General features: G+C 38.5%; 1 protein-coding gene across 3 annotated transcripts; it reads left to right on the forward strand.

Annotated features, from left to right (window-relative positions):
- The first annotated feature begins 824 nt into the window (after positions 1-824).
- On the forward strand, positions 825-15,824 carry LOC137393530 (proline-rich transmembrane protein 1-like). Of its 3 annotated transcripts, none has more exons than XM_068080116.1 (3): positions 825-935; positions 13,066-13,449; positions 15,232-15,824. In XM_068080116.1, the coding sequence occupies exons 1-3, from the start codon at positions 923-925 to the stop codon at positions 15,360-15,362; spliced, it is 528 nt and encodes a 175-aa protein (XP_067936217.1). In that variant the 5' UTR covers positions 825-922; the 3' UTR covers positions 15,363-15,824. The 3 variants fall into 3 exon arrangements, with proteins under 3 accessions (XP_067936217.1, XP_067936214.1, XP_067936216.1); XM_068080113.1 differs by lacking the exons at positions 13,066-13,449; positions 15,232-15,824 and adding exons at positions 1,106-1,516; positions 2,170-2,735 and having other exon boundaries at positions 845-935; XM_068080115.1 differs by lacking the exon at positions 825-935 and adding an exon at positions 12,776-12,913.
- The last annotated feature ends 3,452 nt before the right edge of the window (positions 15,825-19,276 follow it).

Genomic DNA, 19,276 nt, shown 5'->3' on the forward strand with positions numbered 1-19,276 from the left:
TATTGATTGTGAACAAGCGATTACAAAACTAACAACTTATTTTCCCTTCAAATTAATCTCCTTGTGAACTAATTTTCAACCAATCAAAGCACATACATGTTTATATGAGCTGTTAATGGGTTGTTACATAACTGACTGTCATATAAGCTAGAGGAAACAGGTTTATGCTTCAATCATTTATCATATTTTAGTCATTTCTATCCTAAATGCTTGTATCCATCTAAGAGTAGAATGAAACGGTTCTTACGGAAAACTTGTCAACAAATTATTACAACTAATGACTGACTGATTGAGTACAAAGTAGTTGAATTGCGACTACAAATATATATTGGATGATGAGAAACTCGTATCTTAAGGTGTTTATAAGTCAGACTTGAATGTAAGTGCCATTGAGTTGATTATTGTGGAGCAAGTTATTAGTGACTAATTAGTTAATTAAGTATTAAAAGAAACTGCTCGTATTTTGAAAAGTGTTTTCTGCAATAAGTTCCTTGATAAAATTTTGAGCAATAAACATTGTAACAGCACAGGGGTATTTATTTATCTGTACGTATAGCTTTTTATAGGCATCAGTAAATCATATATAAAGGTTTTGAATAAATACTGGAAATCTCTTAAATCTCTAAATATATTGTCCTAGTTCATAGGTTGTATAAAGCTTAGTGGGAGTAGTTGATTCTTACACTGGGGTAGCATTTTATATGGATTATACAGTTGTACACTTCAGACAATGCGTAAATCAACATGTAGCTGGTAGTCAGCTACTGATAACTAGAAGGAAATGGTTCCCCCTGTCCCTGATGCTGTACAGCCATTCAAAAGTTGTGTAACAACTTGGAAAGCATATATAACCCTTGACTCCTTCACTGCAGTCATTCTTGCTCCAAACTTCCAAAAAGACACTAGATAATTGTTCTAAAGAATGGCTCAAACAGGTGAAAAAACATGTCAGTCTAAATATCAAGACTCATTTGCTTCTCTCTTTCTATTTGTAATTAGAGACGTAGAGACGTAGAGAGTTAGAGACGTAGGAATTCTTACCTTCTTTGGTCTGTTAGAGTTTATATATTCTAGCATGTTCCCCTTCATCATTGTATTTCTCCAGATTCTCATCATAACCCAATGGAAAAGAGTTTACCTGTTGATTCAAAAAGTGCTAGCGCCGATGATCAAGGTTATCCAACACAGTTGAGCGCTCTAGAATATTCAGAGTTTTCAGCAGCTGAGGGATATCCACAACAACCTGTAGCACAAGGATACCCACAACAGCCAGTTGCACCAGGATATCCACAACAACCTGTAGCACCAGGATATCCACAACCACCAGTTGCACCAGGATATCCACAACAACCAGTAGCACCAGCCTATCCCACCAACCAGGTGTTTTATACTCCACTGACAAATCCTCCTAATGACTATCTAGCTCTGTCCATCTTCACGACAATCTTTTGCTGTTTCTGGATTGGTATCGTAGCAATTTACAAATCAACCAAAGTGAGAGACTTAGCAACAAAGGGTAGGTGTGAAATTTTTCAATAAATCTGGAAAATAGATGTGTTTGTATTTTAATAAAAGTATTTACATACTAGATATACTTTGAAAGCACTTTAAATAAGAAGATTGATCTCTTTTGTTCTATGGACTTGCACAACTTCTACTCATACCACTCTTATCGACTCATACCTACCCTTATCAACTGATATCTACTCTTATCAACTCATACTTACTTTTATCAACTAATACCTACTCTTATCAACTCATACTTACTCTTATCAACTCATACTTACTCTTACCAACTCATACCTACATTTATCAACTCATACCTGCTGTTGCAAACTTGTATTGAGTTGTACCAGCTTTCAAATATTGTTGGTTCTCTTACAGGCTTGACCATTCTTACCCACATTTCCTATTATGAAAAGAACATTTGCCGGCCAGTCTGTGACTTTTTCTATCTCTATTCTTGGCACTGTTAAATGACTCTCTAGTGACTGCAAAAAAGACTCAAGTTGTTAGGTGTGATTCCAGCATGTTTCTGACCAGACTCTGTTATCAGGTCTTTGACCTGACTTTTCTATCAGATCTCTAATCTAACTCTGTTATCAGGTCTCTAATCTGATTCTACTAACATGTATACAAAACTCAAATAATGCCTTCAATTTGTTGTAGGAGATGCAACTGCTGCAGCCGAAGCTTCCCAAACTGCAAGGGTATTGAATATTGTAGGAATTATTTGTGGTATTATCACTATTACAGGTCTCAGTGTATATTTGTACTTCGCATATGACTCTGTGATTTATTGAAATTAGTTGAACTAAAGTGACGTAAGTTTTATATGATGCTTTTTAAAACATTTGCTTTTACATTTTATAGTTTATCTAGTATAGTCTGTATAATCAATCAATCAATCAACTCAAATCAGCTCAAATCAATCAACTCTGAGGAGTTCAGTTCATATGGTACTTCATCCTTTTTATCTTAAATATTTATTTCTTATTCAACTTTTCACAGATTGTTTCAAGTGCAATTTTACTGCAATTCAGTTGAAATTTATTTTTATTGCTTTTTGCATAATCATATATTTACTAGTTAATAACAACTAGTAGTTCTTTGAATGGGTTCAGAATTGAAGACTCCATGTATCTTTACTTATATGCCAACATCAATGTATCAATTTCAAGTATTTGGATAGTTATTGGTTGATTTTTCCTTGAATAAATCCAAAACTCAAGATACTTTCTACAGATCTGCTGTTGTTCATAGTGATAGTATATCAACCTACCGGACTAACAGATAAAAGTAGCTGCAAATTTTCATCACTTACTTCTGATAAATTCTGATGCAGTTGTTTTGAGCAATATAAATGATAAATTCAGTCAGAAGTTTTTTTGTTTTAGTCCAAATGTAAATAATACGTGCCACCCTTTTTATTTACAATGATAAAATTTATTGCAGCCGATCATGGGCTAGAAATGCAGTTCCATTCACTATCACAATAAAATTACATTTATATAAATCCTTTAAGTCTAACAAGTACAGTAAATAGATGACTCTATAACATTTTTTGGTTACATTTTCCGTGTTAAAAAACTTCTAAACCAGCAGCACAAAATATCTGGAAAGGTATATAGATCAGATCTTGAGTGTTGAATTGAGGCTCCTCTATGAGCAAGACTCACTCAGTGCCTTGTTATTGTGTGATGTATTTAGTTCCGCTGCTATAACCAACCACATAGTTAGGCATGTGGTGGAAGATCATCATGGCCAGAGCCGGATGCAGAGCCGACATCGGGAGGTGACCGCTGCCACAACTGGGCCAAGCCCCGACTCAGTAGACGATACGACTGCCGGTAATATTTTCGGTTGGTTAAAGGTCGGCTGCCGAGTGGACAATTTTACCAAAAGGTGGAGCTAGTCAAGTAGCAATAAGTATAAAAGGAGCTACCGATACGACAATAATCAGAGCACCTGGAAGTTTCATCCTGTACAGTTATTTGTATGTGCTCTACTTTTGACTGTGTTATATACCGTAAAACCTGTATTCGAATGCCACCTTTATTTGAAGGCCACCTCTATTTAAACACCACCATAGGAGAAGAGTTGAAAAATAGGGTGCAACCCTTTATTTGAAGGCCACCGTTATTTGAAGGCCATCTATGTTTGAGCGACACTTTGATATTCATCATGCTAATGAGTAATAAAAGGTACCTAATTAGGCGTATTGTATTAAAAGACAGGTGCAATTTTGATGAACTTTGAGTTTTGTGGGCCAATATTAAATGCATTGAGATCGAGCCTACTACATTGAGGCCTGGGCATTCAATTAAAACGCTTCTACCACATTAGCTGTGTGTTAAACTTTCTCAAAGCATATAAACCTATCAGCTTTGGCAGACATGTCAAATCGTCTTTAATTGTCAAGTTGTGTAAGTGATGTGGGCTGATCAATGCTCTAGACGGCTCTGAGGATACCAAAATTCATTGTTTCAGGTCAGACCGCCCTATTAAGACTGTACCAAAATGTCTCTAGCAAGCGTGGGCAAATCCTGGCACTACCAATAAAAATAACAACCAACTATTCGACATTGATAAACAAGTTCTAGAGAACGACGAGAACTGTTGCAATAGCGATGCATCATTTGATTTTCATTGTTAAACATTTTGTTACTTGCCAGTAATCAACATGTTATTTTTTATTGTATATCTTGTATCATATTTCGTGCCTTATAATTTTATGCTAGTTGTTACTTTTTTGTTCGCAATTCGTTAAATGAAATTTACATTTTCATAGTTCTGAGAAGCTAATTAAAAAATTGAACGGCACCCTTTTATTGAATGCCACCTCTAATTAAACACTATCCTAAAAAAGAGCTGACAAACAGAACGCCATGGCGTTCAAACCAAGGTTTTTCAATAATTGAGAAACACACATTTATTGCCTTGCGCTCGAGTGGTTTGTTTTTTGTGAAGCACATGGAAGTAATAAGTCAGTTTTTTTACAATGGTGGCAGTGGTGTGATAGCAGATCCCAACTCTACAGAAAGCAGTACACTTCTGGATGCTCTAATCGAGGCTATCCTAGTGATAGTAAGGGGAAAGCTGCTTTAACCGAGCCTATCCTAGTGATAGTGAGGAGAGAACACCGGAAAAAACAAGTGCTCTAAAGTGAAAACACCTCCTGATCACGGAGTGTTTTGGCTGCCCAAAGGACAGCTCAAACTCAGAACTCAAACTCAAACCTGAACTCAGAGCTGCTCTTTTGGCAGGTCTCCCAAAGGGCAGCTCGTCTCCAAGAGTCGGAGAGGTACTTTCATTAGGGTTAGCAACATGGCAAGTCATGGGTTTCTTCATTAGTCGATTCCAGGAAGTGACAGAGGCAAACATTTAAATGGAAGTCAACAGCCTGCTCCATTTGCGAGGAGCTCTTAGAGAGATGGCAGAAAAATAGGGTCAAGCTAACTGAATGAAGCTATCTTTGACATGCTGCAAGCTTAGTTTGGCATCTTTTCCAGGCAGGCTCGGTATAAACTGAGTACCTTGAGGAGAGCCACAGCCATTACCCTCTAAGAACAGCAAGTGACAAACAGCAAGTGAAAGGGCTAACTCGAGTGGTTTACGCAGACTTGCCAGCGCCTTACCGATTAGACTATGTCAATGAGCTGTTTTACAGCACCCTTAACATAACCTGAAGTGCTGTAAAACAGCTTTTCAAAGCTGACAGCCCACCTGCCACAATGAAGAGACAGAGCAAGGAGCCAACTAGCAGCCCGCCTGCTCTGCCCAGTAGATGAATCGAAGAGCTTTTAGCCCAGACCGAGTCACGTTCAAAGTGACTAGACTGATTGCTAAAAGACAGGCTATTAAGTGACAGCTGCCACTGACGGGAAATAGCGCTCAGTACTGCCAGATTAGGACGAGCTCGAAAACTACCTGAAGAGGAACGAGTGTTTGTGGAGACTGAGGTCTAGCGCCTGGAGTACGGCGCATGAAAGCATTGTCTTTAGTCACAGCTGATCTTTCTTTTTGACACTGAATGAACAGTTTCCAGGGCCTCCTTTGGGGAGTAGACTATGGTGGAAGATAGTTGAGGCCAGAGTCGAGCACCAAGCCAACACCGAGGAGGTGACCAAACCACGTTCAGACTGAGCCTCGACTCAGCAGGTGATACAATTGCCAGTAATACTTTTGGTCGATCGAAAGTCAACTGCTGAGTTGACTGTGCTACCAGCAAACGGAGCCAATCAAGTGGCGGTAATTATGAAAAAAGCCACCGAAGCCACGAAGACCAAAGCGCGTAGAAGTCTTATCCTATCCAGTTATTTAATTGTAGGTGCAATACTCTTAACTGTATTATATTTTTTGTCTAGGTAAAATAGAAAGTCAATTCATTCAGCTCCTGATTGTCACTAGAAGCATCACAAACTTACTGAGTAAGAAAAGGTTTTACAGGCTTTTTTAGGGTGCACCGGACTTGCTCGAAGAGAGTGACAGCCATGGCTTCATGGCCGACGGGACAGAGTAGTCATTTTACGTAGTAGTACAGTTGCTGAAACGACTCCGTAATGTAAAGATCAAGGAGGTCTCTGTAGTGAGCCACATCAGCGAGGATGTCATTTTGGAAATGCAATTTTTTGTGGTTTACCAATGTGCCATAGAATTTCAACAGCCAATGTTTCTCATCAACAGGCAACCATTGACATGTCCAGATAGACATGGGCAACTGTTATTGAACAAAGTGGTGAGAGACATCATGGTACCACCTTGGACAGAAATGGCCATTCTATGTTGAATCAGTATCCTGAACTACTGTTTGTTGAGGTTGATAAAGAGCCGCTCAAAAGGGCTCTTTCGCTAACTACAAGTTTAAACTGGCCTGAGCCAAAAGGAAGTGTAGTCATCTGGTATCTGAACCTCACCGACAAACCTCTGAAGCTCTAAGCCAGCCTAAGGTCAGCACTGCAGGAAAGCAGGGGGCCACCAGATGGATGAGGAACAGCCTCTTTCCTGTTTAGACTTCACAGCCCAGAATGCAAAGCACAGGAGATATAGGTGCCAGCCTACCTGGAGGACTTGTTTCAAGCAGCAAGGAAAAACCATGAGAAACCGGGACAAACTGAGTCATTGGACAGACTACGGACGAGCTATCAGGCCACATTCAGCACGGGAGAAAAAGATTTGGGTCGGCCCTCCAAAATGGAACGTTTAATTTACATTTGGCTTAAGTAAAAGACTGGACTTATTCATCAGCCCCCATCCCACAACCACTGGTTCAAACTAGAAAAGGAGGCTAAGGAAAAATGCCAGGTCCAGGATCTTCTTAGTAAGGGACTCATTGAGCTCACCGAAGGTGCCTGGAGTTCTACTATGGTGTTTGTCAAAAGACGTTTCTGTGATGACTACCGTTGACTAAAAGATGTCACAGAGCAGGACGCTTAACCCCTTCCAAAAATCAAGAATAGCCTTGATGTTGTCTCCTGCTGCAAGTTCTCCAGCACATTGGATCAGTGGATCAATGGCTACTAGCAAGTGCCTTCAGATGTCAATGCATAGGAGAAGTTAGCACTTGCCTTTTGCTCTGTCTTGTGGAAGTAAAAGGTCCTACCATTTGGGCTCTTCTCTACTTCTGCTTCAGCCACTCTTCAGAGGCTGTTGGAGCAGGTTCTTCATGTCCTTCATTAGCAGATGTTCTACTCTACTTAGATGACATCATAGACATTGCACCAGATTTTGACGCACGCCTGCAGGAGGTGCTCCAGCGGCTGAGGAGAGCAGGACAAGCTCAAGCCAGCCAAATGCAGACTTTTCCAGTTACAGTAGATGCTCCAATAACGTAAATTACATATAGCGTAAAAAATACATTTTAAGTCTGTGCTTCCTACTAGGTAAAAGGTTCCATATGACATACAGTTTCAAGTCGAGCAAGTTCTCAAATTCAATTTGAATGTCAATATATCTCACCCCAATTGCAAAAAATGGCGTGCGAATAGCGGTATATCATTTATATACACAACTTTTACGACTTTTTCATGATATATCGTCAAATGTGTTGACAGAACAGAGAATAAGATAGCTGCGCAACTGTTTATAAATACAAAGGTGATCGATTGGTGCAAGTGTTATATCATTGGCCTACCAATCAACGTATGACGAGTTGGAGTATCATCAAAAGTTCTCTTTTATTTTAAACTTGACCCTTCGCAACAAATAGATGACAAACAGGTAGTATCACTCTTTTTGTAGTATAAATATTTTGTTGTTATGCTTTATTTCAAATGTATAAAATATTTGTTATCATTTTTACTTTGCAGAATGAGCTTCGCTGTTTAAAAAAAAGTAAGCAAATTGTTGTAAATGAATGTCGAAGATGTGCGCTCCCCATCAATTTATTGTAAAAATTATTGCAGTCAAGGTTTATAAAACCCGTGAGAAGGTTAAAAAAAGAGAACAGTTGTTGATGCAAACCAATAATACTGCAGTTACGATACAGCCCACCAATCAAAAAAGTTAAATCAAGTTTTTCTTTTTGTATGACCAATGGGATGAGTTTGAATAGATCCTAAATAGACTAGACAAGTTATATGTATTTTACTGCTCTTATAACAAAAAATCCCTTCAACCTAAACATTCTTGAAAAGGAACTACTTATGTTGTGGGGAGGCTTACTGTACATACAAGTGCTCTACCTGGGTCACGTGTAAGCAAAAAAGGAGTGGCTACTAACCCTGAGAAAGCACAGCCTCTTTGAAAATGGCGGACTCTAGTGGGCTCAGAGAGCAGCAAGGAGAATGCGTAAGAGATGGTCGATGCGGAGGCGTGTATACTGCTTTAAGTGGTTCCATTACCTGAAAGTACGCAGTTGACTGACTTCCAAATTTAAAAAGATCATTTGCCACTCAGTAATGACAGGCACAAGCGCATGGAAAGAAAGGCCAAAAAGAACCCCAGGAACATTCGCCAGCACCTTCAAAGAATCAGCCAGCTCGGACTGCAAAAGAACCAGCCAAGCCTCTAAAGAGACCAGCCCAGCCTTTGAAGCTTTAGCCAGAAGGGGCTGTCGTCAGGGACAGGTACCTTCACGGATTCCTAACCCAAATCCTGGGATGTCGACTGGCCAGCTGGTTATTACGCCATTAGCAAGAGAAAAAAGCCCGGCAACTGATGGCTGATAGTCAGCATTGAAATGAGGTAGCAAACGTGATGACCGATATTCTGCATCAACGGTGACAGACGTTTTCAGACAGGCAGGTGGTACAAAGGGGGTTGTAATACCTAAAACAAAAAGCTTCACTGCCGCTGCTCTGGGCCTAGGTCATCACTCCTACGGAGTGTTATTTAAAGACTCCTTTGGCCTCTAATGAGGAGAGTGTAACAGAGGGCCAGGCCCAGGACTGAGCAGGTACTATATGACACATTTTTACACTTGTTATCAAATCAAACGTGCAAAATGATCAGCTACACACCGTAATACAGTTATTGAACTAGTTTACATTTTTTAAATTATCCACAAAAATATGGATCTTTCCAAGCCTAACTTGTTAAGCTGCCTTAGTTTTGACAGACTGAGAATTTTAAATGATGTTTGTACTTCTCATGAGGGATATCTCCTGCAGATATCTTCTTTGCACATATCCTATAGCTATATCTTCGATACATATCTTACAGCTATCTCATTCATACATCTCGAGAAAGCTTTCTCATTTGTACATGTTCTAGAGATATCTCCTTTGGTACATCTCCTACAGCTATCTCCTCTGTACATCTCCTACAGCTATCTCCCCTGTACATCTCTTGCAGCTATCTCTTTTGTACATCTCCAGCAGCTATTTTCTTTGGCACGTGCCCACAGGTATCTCTTTTACACATTTTTTGCCGCTATCTCCATTGCACAACTCATATAGTTACCTTATTTGTACATCTCCTACAGATGTCACCTTTGTACATTTCATACAGCTATCTCTTTTGTACATCTCCTACAGCCATCTCCTTTGTACATATCATACAGTTATATCCTTTGTACATCTCATACAGCTATCTCCTTTTGTACATTTCTTACAGCTATCTCCTTTGTACATCTCATACAGCTATCTCCTTTGTACATCTCATACAGCTATCTCCTTTGTACATCTCATACAGCTATCTCCTTTGTACATTTCCTACAGATATCTCCTTTGTAAACCTCATACAGCTATCTTCTTTGTACATCTCCTTCAGCTATCTCCCTTGTACCTCTCATACAACTTTCTCCTTTGTACATCTCCTACAACTATCTCCTTTGTACATCTCCTACAGCTATATCCTTTGTACATCTCCTACAGCAATCTCATTTGTACATATCATACAGTTATCTCCTTTGTACATCTCATACAGCGATCTCCTTTTGTACATTTCCTACAGCTATCTCCTTTGTACATCTCATACAGCTATCTTCTTTGTACATCTCCTTCAGCTATCTCCCTTGTACATCTCATACAACTTTCTCCTTTGTACATCTTCTACAACTATCTCCTTTGTACATCTCCTACAGCTATCTCCTTTGTACATCTCCTACAGCAATCTCCTTTGTACATATTATACAGTTATCTCCTTTGTACATCTCATACAGCAATCTCCTTTGTACATATCATACAGCTATCTCCTTTGTACATCTCATACAGCTATCTCCTTTGTACATATCCCACAGCTATCTATTTTGTACATCTCCTACAGATATCTCCTTTGTACATCTCATACAGCTATCTCCTTTGTACATCTCATACAGCTATCTCCTTTGTACATATCCTACAGCAATCTCCTTTATACATCTCCTACAGCTATCTCCTTTGTACATATCCTACAGCTATCTCTTTTGTACATCTCCTACAGATATCTCCTTTGTACATCTCATACAGCTATCTCCTTTGTACATCTCATACAGCTATCTCCTTTGTACATCTCCTACAGCTATCTCCTTTGTACATATCATACAGTTATCTCCTTTGTACATCTCATACAGCTATCTCCTTTTGTACATTTCCTACAGCTATCTCCTTTGTACATCCCCTACAGCTATCTCCTTTGTACATCTTATACAGCTATCTCCTTTGTACATCTCATACAGCTATATCCTTTGTACATCTCCTACAGCTATATCCTTTTGTACATTTCCTACAGCTATCTCCTTTGTACATCTCATACAGCTATCTCCTTTGTATATCTCCTACAGCTATCTCCTTTGTACATCTCCTACAGCTATATCCTTTGTACATCTCCTACATATATCTCCTTTTGTACATTCCCTACAGCTATTCATATGTTCCTTACAAATATTGCTTGTAGTAAACCAAGACTGAGATAAACACAATTTGCAGTTGATAAAATAAAGTGAAAGATTATACCTTCATTTAGTTAGTTTGAGACGGTTATTTCTAGAAAGCTTGGGTCACTCATAGGCCATTCAAAGATGTTCATATCAGATATAGAAATCCAGGTACATGCCAGCATTACATTGCAATGCAGAGGTATAATAGGAGTTCGCCCACGGTCTCAATTTATTATAGGCTATAAATATTGCTAACATAATATCACGAAAATGATGAAGGATTTTGCTTGGTGATGATCGTGCTTTTGCCCCACAAACATGGTGCTCTAAACAGGCAAACAACAAGCTACCATTCAAGCGGTGAATAAGCTACCTTGGTTAATCACAATCTCTACAGAGATATCTATAAAGGCGAACAGTCATTTGAACTGTGCATAATGTAACCTCTTTTGGCCTCACTGGCGTTTGTGTAATAATTCTACTAATGAGCATATGGAAAATTTTCCTTTACATTTTGTCTTTGCTGAACTGTTATCAGTTGTGTCACTTCCTGCCCGCCGTGTTTATTCTAGCCTTGTTTTCAACATCGTAACTTCAAGGACTGTCGTCATACGTGTGAATATGTGAATATGATCCGAAGAGTGAGTACTGGTATGTACTGTCATTCTTCTATAATGCCCCAGAGTACACAAGCACATTTCAACCAAGAAGCAGAAAGGAAAACCTGCTGCTCTTTCGAAAGCCTTGAAGATGTGATAGCAAAGAGTTTTATTGATTCTGAAAAACTCATTACAAAACTAACAACTTATTTTCCCTTCAGATTAACGTCCTTGTGAACTAATTTTCAACCAATCAAAGCACATACATGTTTATATGAGCTGTTATTGGGTTGTTACATAGCTGACTGTCAAATAAACTAGAGGAAACAGGTTTATGTTTCGATCATTTATCAGATTTTAGTCATTTTATCTTAAATGTTTGTATCCATCTAAGAGTAGAATAAAACGGTTCTTGCGGAAAACTTGGCAACAAATTATTACAACCAATGACCAACCGTTTGAGTACAAATTAGTCGATTTGAGACTACAAATATTTATTGGATGTTGAGAAACTCGTCTCTTAAGGTGGTTATAAGTCAGACTTAAATATACAAGTGCTATAGATTTGATTATTGCAAAGCAAGTTATTCGTTATTACTTAATTTTTTTAAGTACTAAAAAAACTGCTTGTATTTTAAAAAGTTGTGTTTTCTGCAATAATTTCTTTGATAGCATTTTGAGCAATTAACATTGTAACAGAACTGAGATATTTATTTATCTGTACGTATAACTTTTTATAGGCATCAGTAAATCATACATAAATGTTTTGAACAAACTCTGGAAATTTCTTGAATACATAATCTAAGTACAATGTCCTATTACATAAGTTATATAAATGAAAACCTGTATTTCCAGATTTTCATAAAATCTAAAAATTTTCTTAAATCTTTAAACACACTGTCCTATTACAAAGGTTATATAAAGCAGTGATTATCATAGATATAGTAAACCCTAGATATGCGAATAAGCAAAACAAGTGAGGCCTATAATTAGCATGACGCAACGTCATGCTAATTATAGGAATGATGACATTCCACCACGCCGCAACGTCATGGTGATGTGCAAAGCGAATCAGCTGATCTATTAACTCCTATTGACTTAGCACTAAAAACTGCTCAATTTTTCCATAGTTTGTGCATCTGAGACTGCATATTTTATTGAAAATATGTAAAACTTATAAGCAGTAATACTTCAACTTACGAGTGCCCTAACGTAGGCTAATCTAACGAGTGCCAATCTAGGGTTTAATATATCTATGGTGAGAATAGTTAATTCTGACACTGGGGTAGCATTTTATAAGGATTATACAGTTGTTTACTACAAAAAGACAAGCCGTCAACTAGGTAATATTCACTAGAAGGAACTGATCACCATTGTCCCTGATGCTGTACAGCCATTCCTTCGTTGTGCAACAACTTGGCAAATATATATAACTCTTGACTTCTTCACTGCAGTCATTCTTGCTCCAAATTTCCATAAAGACACTAGATAATAGTTCTAAGAATGGCTCAAACAGGTGAGAAAGCATGTCAGTCTAAATATCAAGACTCATTTGCTTCTCTCTTTCTATTTGTAGGCCTAATTAGAGACATAGCAATTCTTACCTTCTTTGGTCTGTTAGAGTTTATATATTCTAGCATGTTCTCCTTCATTGTTGTATTCTTCCAGATTCTTATTATAACCCAATGGAAAAGTGTTTACCAGTTGATTCAAAAAGTGCTGGCGCCGATGAACAAGGTTATCCAACACAGTTGAGCCCCCTCGGATATTCAGAGTTTTCAGCAGCTGAGGGATATCCACAACAACCTGTAGCACCAGGATATCCACAACAACCTGTAGCACCAGGATATTCACAACAACATGTAGCACCGGGATATCCACCACAGTCCGTAGCATCAGCCTATCCCACCGACCAGGTGTTATATACTCCACTGAGAAATCCTCCTAATGACTATCTAGCTCTGTCCATCTTCACGACAATCTTCTGCTGTCTCTGGATTGGCATCGCAGCAATACGCAAATCAAGTCAAGTGAGAGAAGCAATACGAATGGGTAAATGTGTGATCTTGCAATACAATGGTTGTCATAACTCACATTGAGTTTTACCAGCTCATAGTTATTCTTACCAACTCATACCTACTCTTATCAACTCATACCTACTTTTATCAACCCATACCTACTCTTATCTACTCATACCTACTCTTATTAACTCAGACCTACTCTTATCAACTCATACCTGCTTTTACCAATTCATACCTACTCTTACCAACTCATACCTACTTTTATCAACTCATACCTACTTCTATCAACTTATACCTACTCTTATCAGCTCATACCTACTCTTATCTACTCATACCCACTCTTATCAACTCATACCCACTCTTATCAACTCATACCTACACTTATCAATTCATACCTACTCTTATCAACTCATACCCACTCTTATCAACTCATACCAACACTTATCTATTCGTACCCACTCTTATCAACTCATACCCACTCTTATCAACTCATACCTACACTTATCAATTCATACCTACTCTTACCAACTCATACCTACTCTTATCAACTCATACCTACTCTTATTAACTCATACCCACTCTTATCAGCTCATACCCACTCTTATCAACTCATACCTATTTTTATCAACTCATACCTACTCTTATCAACTCATACCCACTCTTATCAGCTCATACCTACTCTTATCAACTCATACCCACTCTTCTTAACTCATACCTACACTTATCAATTCATACCTACTCTTACCAACTCATACCTACTTTTATCAACTCATATCCACTCTTATCAACTCATACCCACTCTTATCAACTCATACCTACACTTATCAATTCATACCTACTCTTATCAACTCATACCCACTCTTATCAACTCATACCTACACTTATCTACTCGAACCCACTCTTATCAACTCATACCCACTCTTATCAACTCATACCTACACTTATCAATTCATACCTACTTTTATCAACTCATACCCACTCTTATCAACTCATACCTACACTTATCAATTCATACCTACTCTTACCAACTCATACCTACTCTTATCAACTCATACATACTCTTATCAACTCATACCTACTCTTATCAACTCATACCTACTCTTATCAGCTCATACCTACTCTTATCAACTCATACCCACTCTTATCAACTCATACCTACACTTATCAATTCATACCTACTCTTACCAACTCATACCTACTTTTATTAACTCATACTCACTCTTATCAACTCATACCTACTCTTATCAACTCATACCTACACTTATCTACCTGTACCCACTCTTATCAACTCATACCCACTCTTATCAACTCATACCTACACTTATCAATTCATACCTACTCTTACCAACTCATACCTACTCTTATCAACTCATACATACTTTTACCAACTCATACCTACTCCTATCAATTCATACCTACTCTTATCAACTTATACCTATTCTTATCTACTCATACCTATTCTTATCTACTCATACCTACTCTTATCAATTCATATCTACTGTTATCAACTCATACCTACTCTTATCAACTTATACCTACTTTTATCAACTCATATATACTCTTACCAAATTATACCTAATCTTATCTATTCAAACCTACAAGCACAACAGCCCCTAATCACCTTTTTCTGTTATATCAGGAATATTTGTACACCAGTCAGTGACTCTTCGCTGTCTCTAATCTTGAGGCTATTAATTGACTCGCTGGTGACAGCAAAGAAGACTGAAGTTGTTAGCTGTGATTCCAGTATGTTTCTGGCCTGACTCCATTATTTGGTATACAAAATTCAAATACTGCTTTGCATTTGTTGCAGGAGACAGAATTGGTGCAGACTTAGCTTCCGACAGTGCGAAGAGCTTCAATATTGTGGGAATCATTTTAGGCATTATCATCATTGCAGGTCTGAGTGTATACTACTACTTCAAATTTTCTTCTGGATTTTAGTGATTTTAGTCAAACTAACGTGACTGTTAGCTTTATACATTTTCCTTCAAAGCAGTTTGTTTTTTAGTTTTTTTAGTTTACCCAGTATTGTCTTTGTAATCTTGCTCAAATCAATAAACACTGAGGATAACTGGTTGGTTTTTCTAAGCTGATGTTTCATCTTTCTTGTTTTATATATTTATTCCTTTTTCACATTTTTACAAATTGTTTAAAGTGCATTTTTTTAAATATCCAACCAATGCTCAACTTTTTTCTGTTGCTCTTTGCATAATCATATATTTACTAGTTATAACAGCTAATAGTTCTTTGAATGGGCTCAGAAGTACTTATGCATCAATCGGTGTCAAACGTATCAATTGGCGTCAATGTATCAAATGTATTAATCGGCATCACTGTATCAAGGTCAAGTATCTGGATAGTTATTGTTTGATACTTTCTTAAATAAATCTAAAACGCAAGATACTTTCTACAGTTCTGCTGTTGTTCATAGTATAGTATATCAACCTACTGGACTAACAGATAAATGTAGCTGTAACTTTTCATCATTTACATCTAATGAATTCTGATACAGTTGCTTTGAGCAATATAAGTGATAAATTTAGTCAGCAGTTTTCTTGTTTTAGTCAGAACCTCAATAATACATGCCACACTTTTAATTTACAATGATAAAGATTATTACAGCCGATCATGGGCTAGAAATGCAGTTCCATTTACTATCACAATGAAATGACATTTATACAAATCCTTGAAGTCTAGCAAATACGGTAAATAGATAGATGGTTATTTCTTGTTTACATTTTTAGTGTTAAAAAACCTTTAAACCAGCAGCACAAAAGATCTGGACAGGTAAATAGATCAGATCTTGAGTGTTGAATAGAGACTCCTCTACTAGCAAACTCACTCAGTGTCTCCTTAATATATGACGTGACTAGTTCTGCTGCTACGACCAACCACATAGTTAGGCATGCGGTGGAAGATCACCAACGCCAGAGCCGACAACCAAAGGAGATGATGGACGCCACAACCAGGCCAAGCCCCGACTCAGCAGGCGACATGACTGCCGGTAATACTTTTGGTTGGTCGAAGGTCGGCTGCCAAGCCAATCATGCTACCGAGATGCGAAGCCAATCAAGGAGGGATAAGTATAAAAGGAGCCACAGAAAAGACAAAAATCAGAGCACCTGGAAGTCTTATCATGTTCAGTTATTAGTATGCGCATTACTTTTGACTGTGTTATATACCACAAAACCTGTATTTGAACCTCACCTTTATTTGAAGGCCAACTCTATTTGAACACCACTATAGGAGAAGAGTGGAAAAATAGAGCGCTACCCTTTATTTGAAGGCCACCTTTATTTGAAGGCTATCTATATTTGAGCGACACTTTAATATTCATCATGCTAATGAGTAATCAAAAATACCTAACTAGGCATATTGTATTAAAGGACCAGTGCGATTTAAATGAACTTTGAATTTTGTGGGCCAATATTAAATGCATTGGCTACATATCAACCACATGAATAAACAAACATGTGACTAAACACACCTAGATCATGGTGCCTAGAGATCGAGCCTACTACATTGAGGCCTTGGCATTCAATTAAAACCCTTCTGCCACGTAAGTTGCGTGTTAAAATTTTTCAGAGCAGTATGGGAACAAACGTACTTATAAACTTTAGCAGACATGTCCAGCAGGCACAAATCCGAAGATGCTAGTTGTCAAGTCGCTGAAGGGATGTGGGCTGATCAATGCACTAGACGGTTATAAAGATACCAAAATTCATCGTTTCAGGTCAGACGACCCAATTAAGACTAGACCGGAATACATGCAGCACGCGCGGGCAAATGTTGGCATTAACAATAAAACTGACATTCAACTATTCGACACTGGTGAGCAAGTTCTAGAGAATGATGATAACTGTTGCAATAGCGATGTATCATTTATTTTCAACCTTGAACGTTTTGTTACTTGCCAGTAATCAACATGTTGTTTTTTATTATATTTCTTGTACCATATTTCTTTGTCCTATAATTTTATGTTGTTACTTTATTGTTCATTAAATGAAATTTAACATCTCAAAATTCTGAGAAGCTAGTTGAAAAGTTGAACGCCACCCTTTTATTGAGTGTCACCTCTGATTAAACGCAATCCTACAAAAGAGCAGAAAATTAGAACGCCATGGCATTCAAGTAAAGGTTTTTGGTATTCGAGAAATATATACATTTATTGCCTTGCACCCGAGTTGTTTGTTTTTGGGAAGTAAGTGGAAAAACTGAGTCAGTTCCTTTACACTAGCGGCAGTAGTGGGATCGCAGATCTCAACTCCACAGAAAACAGTAAACTTTTGAATGCTCTGACCGAGGCTATCCAAGTGATAGTAAGGATAGAGCGCCGGAGAAAACAAATGCTTCAAAATGAGACTACCTTCTGATCACGAAGTATTATACATGTAGCTGCTCAAATGACAGGTGAATAGGCTAGTGGGATAGGCTGGTGGGATAGGCTGGTGATAATGGCTGTTGTGGGTATTCTGGTGCTACTGGTTGTTTTGAGGTAGCAGTTGTCTCCTGGTACAACTGCTTGTTGTGGATATCCTATGTGGAGACTGAGGTTTAGCGCCTGGAGTATGGCGAATGACAGAATCGCCTTTAGTCACAGCTGATCTCTCTTCTCGATACTGAATGAACAGCCCCCAGGGCCTCTCTTTGGGAGTAGAGTGTAGTGAAAGGAAGCTACTGAGGAAGCTACAGCGAGGAAGCTACTGAACCACGTTTGAGCTGATCCTGTTACAGTAGGTGACACAACCGCCAGTAATACTTTTGGTTGGTCGAAGGTCGACTGCCGAGTTGACCATGCTTCAAGTAGCAATGAGTATGAGAGGAGCCACCGAAGTGACGAAGACCAGAGCACCTAGAAGTCTTATCCTATCCAGTTATTTATTTGTATGTGCACTACTATTGGTTGCATTATATACTTTTCCAGAAAAGATAGAAAGACAATCCAACCAGTTTCCGATTGTGACTAAAGCATCAAAAACTTGCTGAGTAAGCAAATGTTTGACAAGTTTTTTTTAGGGTGCATGGTATCTGCTCGAAAAGAGTGACTGCCATGGCTTCATGGCTGATGGGACATAGCAGTCATTCTACGGAGTAGTACAGTTGCCGATATGACTCCAGAATGTGAAGATCGAAGAGGTCTGTGTGGTGAGCCATATCAGCAAGAATTCCATCATGGAAATGCAAATTTTATTGGCTCACCAATGGGCCATGGTGTTTCAGAAAACAGTGTTCCCATTGACGTGAAACTGCTGACATGTCCAGATAGACATGGGCTAGTTAGATGGATAGAGACGATGTTAGTTAAGTTCGATGCAAGGATGGAGCATCGTGTCACTGCGGATTCAAGTCAGTATGCTTTAGGAGCTGCATTGCTACAAAGAGAGGGTCTCAACTGGTTGCCAGTTTGTTATGCATCAAGGATGTTGACAGATACTGAGAAAAGACATGCTCAGATAGAGAAGGAAGCATTGGCTGTGGTTTGGGCTTGTCAAAGATTTGACTTCTATTTAGTGGGTAGGCTCTTCGAGATTGAAACTGATCACAAGCCACTGGTTCCGCTATTGGGAGATAAAAACCTTTCCGACCTCCTTCTACGTGTACAACGCTTCAAACTCCGGAGGGTGAGGTATGATTACTCCAATTTCCACAGCCCGGGAGCCAGTATGAAAATTGCTGATGGTTTGTCTCTAACTTCTTATCCTAACCCTAAAGATTGTTCTCGAGAGGAGAAAGTAGAAGCTCACATATTTCACTTGGTGGCATCTGACCTAGTAGCTTGTGATGAGTTTGATAGAATTTGAAAAGACCTTTATACGGACTCAGCCTGTAGAATAGTTATGCATATTGCTCAGACA

The sequence above is a fragment of the Watersipora subatra genome, chromosome 4 (assembly GCF_963576615.1).
Source record: "Watersipora subatra chromosome 4, tzWatSuba1.1, whole genome shotgun sequence".
In the NCBI taxonomy this organism is placed as follows: domain Eukaryota; kingdom Metazoa; phylum Bryozoa; class Gymnolaemata; order Cheilostomatida; family Watersiporidae; genus Watersipora; species Watersipora subatra.